Source organism: Amphibalanus amphitrite, unplaced genomic scaffold (assembly GCF_019059575.1).
Source record: "Amphibalanus amphitrite isolate SeventyFive unplaced genomic scaffold, NRLGWU_Aamphi_draft 000403F_arrow, whole genome shotgun sequence".
NCBI classification, from domain to species: Eukaryota; Metazoa; Arthropoda; class Thecostraca; order Balanomorpha; family Balanidae; genus Amphibalanus; species Amphibalanus amphitrite.
Window position 1 is genome coordinate 93409 of NW_024881897.1, and position 7437 is coordinate 100845.

Below are 7437 nucleotides of genomic sequence, written 5' to 3' on the forward strand. Positions count from 1 at the left end.
TATACTGATGTGTGCACCGATTGTTTTTGGGTCCATATTACATGAAATCATGATCTGAGAAGCTTTTACCAAAAATGCAGTCAAAAAACTTCAAAAAAAGTAAATTCAGCTTGCCTATAACGCAATTATCTTAGATGACCTAGGTTGACCTTGACCCTGACCTTGACCCCTGTACATCGTCGAACAACATGTTCCATGATAGGTGGGAGGTAAGACTGGCAAAAAAGGCCGAAATCAGGGTGTCAAAAGCTCATAAGGCCCATGGCAAACGCAAGATGTTGAGAATTGGCCATTTGGGTCATGACATGACCTGAAAAACAAGGTCATATCTCCGAAACCAAAAATCACAGGAACTTGAAATTTTCAGTGGACATCAAGAAAGGATAGAGGAGCAGCTATACGAAAAATCAGCCTTCTAGCTCTAAAAATGTTGAGTGCAGAGCAGAAAGACTACCTGGGGGGGGTGGCAACCACCCCCCCCATGTGCGGGCGAGGGTTAATGTGGAAAGGCGTCACCGACGGTGTCAACAAAATACTTGACTGGCTGGAGGATAAATTGAACGCCGGGAAAATTCCGTGTTTTTTCGATCATAACATCGATGTGGCAGCTGAGCTCAGCACCGTAGAGCGGCGGGCTATCATTGACATCATATAGCTGATGAGGGAGAATGTCGCGCGTCTCCTGATGACAAGCTGTGTAAATCAGTCGAAGGTGGATCTGCTGCTGGAGGGTGGGCTGGAGCAACTCACAGAGCGCCAGCTGGAGTCAGAGCTGCGGCTCCGTCTCGGAAGGACGCTCGTACGACAAGGCTGTACTTGACGGTGTCGGTTACCGCCACACAGCCCCGTGCTGGGAGTGCTGGCGGAAGGAGAACATCCCTCCACTGGTCCACACGGCACCACTTCTACTACAGTGGTGGCATTACGCCATATCAGGAACATACCGGCAGCAATGTTACCTGTTCATGGCGTGGGTGGTGGTCGACTTGGCAGACCTGCTAGACGGGACGCCAATGACGTCACAGGTCAATGACATCGTCACGCTGGACGTGGCCCCCCTGATACAACTCCTCACAAGGTCCGACTTGGAGCTTCTGCTTGGTTACCCGGACAAGGTGGCCACCTGGTGTAGTAAGCAGCTGCGGCGGCCGCTGGAGGAACGGCCGGCCGGACTGACCGCCGGGCTGGACACGCCTCGGGGCCGTGCCGAGCTGCTGCTGCGGCCTGAGCTGCTGCTGCAGGCTGTCCGAGTGAACGTACCGGGTAAAATGAACTGGTGGCGGGATATAGATTGGAAAACGAAGAACAGATGGATTGAACACTTCCGACCAACATACGAGTATACCTACCAGAAGATCCGGGAGATGTTGGAGCAGCACATCAACAATAACCTGCATAAGTTTCTCCACGTCAAACTACCAGAGATGGACGCCTCAACTGTGGACGCCACGGCCGGCCTCTGGCGCCGCCGGCTGCAGCAGCTGCTGTCCGGTGACCGGCTGCGGACGATGTACAACGCTATCACCGGCTGGTGGCCGGACCGGTGGGAGATGACGTCGCACTACCTGGCGGTGCACGAGGCCGACTCAGAGGGTAAGACGATAGTGATGCCAATCAATGCTAAATTCCGTCGTTTCATTTGCTTTCAAGTTCCAGTGTCATTCCAGAAACGACTGAGAAATACCTACATACTAGTGCAATTAATGAAAATCGATATGCGTCAATGTTGTAATCTTCCCGCGGTCAGATGCTGTTTTATTCATTCTATCATTGAGTTGTAGTTGTTTAGTGCTAAGCAGTTCGTCGGTTCAACGCCCAAACATCAAATATTTTATATCCAACTGATATATTTCAGAGTCGGAGCAGGATGACGACGACGGTCAGGCCGGTGGCGAGGAGCGGCGCAGCGCAGACGAGGACCAGACATCAGGGGGTCTGCCCAGCCCTCAGCGAGAGAAATGGCAGCAGCTGGAGCGACAGCACCAGCAGCTGTGGCAGCAGCTGGAGCGGCGGGGTCACGGGGAAAGGAGGAGTCTCAACCAGCAGCATGATGAGGAGCGTCGGCGTCTGGAGCGGATTCATGACAGAAAGTGGCAGAGCATGGAAATGCGGCACCATGACGAGCGGAAAAGGCTCCATCAGCGGCACGAGAGTGTTAACAGGTGCGTGGAGCTGCAGTATCAGGGACAGGCGCAGCAAGAGAGACGTCAGAGGCAGTTGGAGCTGCTGGACCGGAGAAACCGAAGGCAGTGCGCGGTACTGGAGCGACAGCACCAAATAGAGTGGGGAGACCTGGAGCAGAAGGTCCAAACGCAGTGGAACAAACTGAAACAGAAACACCTCAGGGAGTCACAAGAGCTGGAGGAGAGATACCCGAACATGCAGTCCGGGGAGGAGCTGGATCAGCTCATGGAGGAGTGCAGCAGGAGGCGTCGGCAGCTGCGGAAGAAGCTGGAGAAAGAGCTGGAGAAGAAGCTGGAGAAGGAGCTGGAGAAGAAGAAGGAACTGGAGAAGGAGCTGGAGGAAGAGAAGGAGAAGGAAAGCAGGAAGGTGCAGGAGAAGATCTTCAAAGTGAAGAAGGGGGAGGAAAAGCCAGTTGAGCGTGGTAAGGTTTACTGTTAATAACATTGCTTGTCAACAATTTTGCATGTAAGTCATGTCAGCGAAGCAGCCTGCTTTGCATGTTTTATGTTGATTTTATAGCCGGAGACTATTTGAAAATGAATAGAAACACCCTATAACTCTTTCATTCAGGATCTTTGTAAGTCTTTCCTTCTGATTTCAGACCAGCAAAAGCGACAACAACAACGACAACAAGAACAACAAGAACAAGATCAACAACAACAACAACAACAACAACGACGACGACGTCAACAACAACAACATGAACCAGAACCACAACAGCAGGAGCGGCAGCCGAGCCGGCGCTGTCAACACCTGCGGAACCTGGTAGAGGTGACGCGAAGACACCGCCAGCAGCTCATCCAGCTGCAGGAGCGGCACAACCAGGAGCTGGAGGAGCAGAGGAGACGTCACCGGCAGGAGAGGGAGGATCTGGAGCGGCGCCTCAGCCGCCGGCGGCACGGCCAGGAGCGGCGCCACCCACAGTGACCGGCGTGAGTTGATTTCTTTGTGGACAATTATTCCAGTATTTTGCGTTTTCATTACATAATGACGAGAAAATACTGTTAATAAATATGTACTAATAAATACGTGTATTGTATTTTTCATGTTGTTTCGGTCGTCTAATGCCTCATATTTGATTTATACAAGCCTGTTCTGTTTGTGTTTCAGGATATCAGCGGAGTCACGGTGACAAACTCAGGGAGGCGCCACTACGGAGAACAAGTCGAGAGCGAGATATTTGTAGCATCAGAAATGGTGGGAATATGTCGCTAGTGTAGATGCTGGGATTGATAAAACGAGACCAGTTGCATTTTTATTAATGCTTATAACGTTAGTGCTCATGTGATGGCGATGTTAGCAATGCATATAGCGTTTGTATCGTCATAGTTGATATAAGGTATGTGTTGTCTTTACGACTGCAAAATGTAGTTATTATCCCTCGCCGGCACAGGGGGAGGGGGAGGTTGATGCAACCCCCCCCTAAGGTTTTTCGCGAATAACTCGCGTAAAAAGCGGCCGATCGCGACGAAACTTTCAGTACTCTCGCATTGATCAATTTTACACCAACCCTAAAAACTTCATGACCCTGGCCCCAATGACCTTTGACCTGTGACCTCTTTTCTGTGACCATGTTTGGCCGAAATCGCGGTTCGGCGCATGTCGGCTCGCATTAGCCGCGCGTTTGCAAGCTTTTCGTGGTTTCAAACGTTCAAACATGTGATTTGATGTTGCTCCCATGCATTAGGGTGGGTGTCAAGGTCACCTGAAGGTCAGGTCAGGTCATTGACCTTTGGTGACCTCGGGTGACCTCGGTTCACTTTTTCGAGTTTTACATGTTTCTAGGCTAGTTTTTGGAGCTGAATTCGAATTTAGCAACCATTTGAACATTTACGAAGTAGTTTTGGTGCCTTCGTAACATGTTACGAAGCTGTCTGAGGCGATTGACACGTATTACGAATACCCGTCACAACCCCTACCGGTTGACCTGACCCGACCTGACCCGACCTGGTCTAAATGCTTACAGACATCATCTCTGATCAAAACTAACACGATATTCGTGATCAGCTCCCCGGAAAACCACATAGCAGCCACACTTTACGACTTTCTAACAGGTCCCGTTTTTCCCTGTTTTCGGGTCATTGACCTGACCTGGAAGGTCACCCGATGACCTAGGACCTTAAAATTGGGTATCATCGGGTTCCTCTCGTGACGGGCAACACGCTCGTTTTTTCCGCGAAGCTCTAGCTCGATCAGGGGCCAAACGCGAGAAGGGGTCGTACCAACCCCCCCCCCCCTTGTGCCGTCGAAGGACTCAAAATGGCCTGTGCCGGCGAGGTTATGACTAATGCTATAGATGGTGACATTGATGTTGGCTCTCCGAACACCTTATGTTGGTTATGGGCTGTTTTTCATGACACATGTATTGTGCAGTGTTGTGAAGCTCTGTAAATACTATACAAACAGCCGTCCCCATCCCCATCTTTCGATGACAGAACACAAGGCCAGCTGTCGATGTGGTGGTGGGAATCTGTGTAACGAACCGTTACATCAAAGCCATTGAATATGTGGGCTACTGGAAGCAATGTACATAATATCAGAACGAAATACGAGTAACCTATACAAGAGCGACGAGCCACCGGACTCCACCGATAGCGCTGCTCCGAACCACCGCGTCCAACACAGGAAGGGTGACGGCCACTGCAGCCGCAGCTGGCCAGGAAGGACGTCAGATAGGCGGGCCGGCAACACTGGCGGATCCAGGGGGGGGGGCACGGGGGCCATGCCCCCCCCCCCCCAAGGCCTTAAGTGGCCTGTTTGGCCCCCCAAAAAACGTCAGAAAAATTGCTAAGAAAATATACCTTGATAGAGGTTTTTAGCCACTTGGTGAAGTAAACCTTTCCACAGCATAATATGGAAGCAATATGGTAGCAGTGAGGGTCAGTCGAAAGTTGCGCGAGCGGAGTCGACCTTCAAAAAAAGACTGTTGTTGGCACGTGTTTATGGCGCGGCAGCTGGTAGTTGGCGGTGTTTCGCGTGGTGTGGCATCACTGGCGGATCCTTGGGGGGGGGGGGGGGGCACGGGAGCCTGAGGTGCCCCTGACAGGCCCGTGGTGCCCTTGCTAGGCCTTTGGTGCCCCTGGACCCTGGCAGGCCTGTGGTGCCTCTGGCGGGCCTAGGGTGCCCCTGCTAGGCTGCTGATGCCCCTGGGACCTGACAGGACTGTGGTGCCCCTGACAAGCTTAAGTGCCCCCAACAGGCCCGTGATGCCCCCGACAGGCCCAAGGTGTCCCTGCGTGATGCCGTGATGCCTGCGAGGCCGTTGGTGCCCCTGCGAGGCCGGTGGGGCCCCTGACAGGCCTATGGTGCCCCTGCTAGACCGGTGGTGCCCCTGGCAGGCCTGTGGTGCCCCTGCTTGGCCGCTGGTGCCCCTGGTCCCTGACAGGACTGTGGTGCCCCTGACAGGCCCAAGGCCGGTGGTGCCCCTGTAAGGCCTGTGGTACCCCTGCTAGGCCTCTGGTGCCCCTGACTGGTCCATGGTGCCCCTGCGAGGCCGGCGGCGCCCCTGGCAGGTCTCTGGTGTCTCTGACAGACCTGGGGTGTCCCTGACAAGCCTGTGGGGCCCCTCACAGGCTCGTGGTGCCCTTGCTAGGCCTGTGGTGCCCCTGGCGGGCTGGCGGTGTCCCTGCTAGGCCGGTGGTGCCCCTGACAGGCCTGTGGTTCCCCCGGGCGTACCAAAGGGGGGGGGGGGTCATGACCCATGCGGCCCCCCTTGGATCTGCCACTGATACATAATATATATTGATTTGTGAAGGCGTTACCGTAAATTGGGGCTATTTGAAACGGAGTTTACAGTTTTTGGCCTCTCCCTTTAAAGGTAGTGTGCCACTTTCCAATGATTTCCCATTTTATTTTTCCTTGGATAAGAAGCTTCTGTTTTTACCTAATATCGCAAAAAAAAAATCAAAAATGGGCCTAAAATAGTGCTTTTTTCGCCTAAAAGTTTATCGGTTTTTCGATATGTATAACAACTGTAGTGGGCTGACCTGCAAACAGGCATCGGCAACAATCGCGAATGCGGCGCACATGTGACAATAAGCAAAGGTCATTATAGAGTGACGACGTACGGGAATGAGTTATCAGCTGTCTAATCGTAGACAACACAATGTCGAATTTAAACTGTAAGCCTGTATTGGTATTTTTTGTTTAATTTGGCTGTCGAACATTAATTTATGGTTTAAAATATTATTTTATGTAAAATAACTTATATGAAACAGCCGTCTCTAAAGTTATGACCTGTTACAAAGTCAAAAGATATACAAATTGTAGCTACTAATGACCTTATAACATCCTGTGACTTTCAAAGGCCTCCGACATCTACTGTAGCTCTGGCACGGTGACAAAGTTGCAAAAAAGTGACTTGAGGTTGGGTCATTCAAAGTGACCTGGTGACCTGACCTTAACCCTCGCCCTGGCAGGGCATTTTTCATAATACGGCCTGGCAGGGGGGGGGGGGGGTCGATGCGACCCCCCCCTCGCGATTGGCTCCTATGGCACCTAGAAACACCAAATTTGGTAGGTAGGTGGGCCCCCTGGAGTTCTCGCCCCTGTGCAAATTTGGTTGCTCTAGGTCAATATTTAGGGGGGTTTGGGGGGTATAAATGTAAAAATTTCGCTAAAAACATGTCAAAAGTTTTTCGCTTATAACTTTTGATCTATTTAAGAATGAGCAAAACGAAAAGCACCAGTGAACTCAGCACGTCAAGGCGCGTCGAATGGTATACTTTTTAGTTTGCTTAAGTGTACTTAAAGTTTTCCTTAAATTTTAAGTGAACTTTAATTAATTAATTAAGTTCAACTTAACCAAATTGCATCATATCGCATATCATTCGATTCGGCTGATCACAAGGAACACAATGACACCATTTTTTAAGCTGTAGCTTCATTATGTGCCAAGTTATTGGCAAAAACGTAATTTGACCTCGGTTGACCTCATTTGACCTGACCCATGGATAAGTAGGGGAAGGTGGGGTAAGACGGACCAGCTAAGGTTTGAGGCCGCATATCTTGCTACACTGCTCTCGTAATTCATATTATTTATAGTCTTTGGAATGCTTAATCCTTCCTCTGTTGATATGTGTAAAGACTAAATTTCAAATTAAAGACATCTAGGTGGTGGATGCTCTTAAAGAGGGACATGTCAAAAACTCAGACAAGAAAAAACGTGGGGTAAGACGGACCACCCAGCAGTGCCTGCTATCCGTTCATGTGTGTTACACTTCTGTTCTGTACTCTTGTAAGAAAAAGTAACCA

The 7437-nt window shown here is 50.8% G+C and overlaps 1 protein-coding gene across 1 annotated transcript; it reads left to right on the forward strand.

Annotated features, from left to right (window-relative positions):
- The first annotated feature begins 256 nt into the window (after positions 1–256).
- Positions 257–4599, forward strand: LOC122390628 (trichohyalin-like). The gene is made up of 4 exons (XM_043383773.1): positions 257–1593; positions 1856–2605; positions 2786–3116; positions 3295–4599. Exons 1-3 carry the CDS (start codon positions 966–968, stop codon positions 3109–3111), a joined length of 1704 nt encoding a protein of 567 aa, XP_043239708.1. The 5' UTR covers positions 257–965; the 3' UTR covers positions 3112–3116; positions 3295–4599.
- The last annotated feature ends 2838 nt before the right edge of the window (positions 4600–7437 follow it).

What these genes read in the sequence shown, in the direction of transcription:
- LOC122390628 (XM_043383773.1), top strand. Translation starts at nt 966, where the DNA reads ATGGCGTGGGTGGTGGTCGACTTGGCAGACCTGCTAGACGGGACGCCA. An exon ending in GCACGAGGCCGACTCAGAGG is followed by an intron (nt 1,594 to 1,855) that starts GTAAGACGATAG and finishes GATATATTTCAG; the next exon opens with AGTCGGAGCAGGATGACGAC. An exon ending in GGAAAAGCCAGTTGAGCGTG is followed by an intron (nt 2,606 to 2,785) that starts GTAAGGTTTACT and finishes TTCTGATTTCAG; the next exon opens with ACCAGCAAAAGCGACAACAA.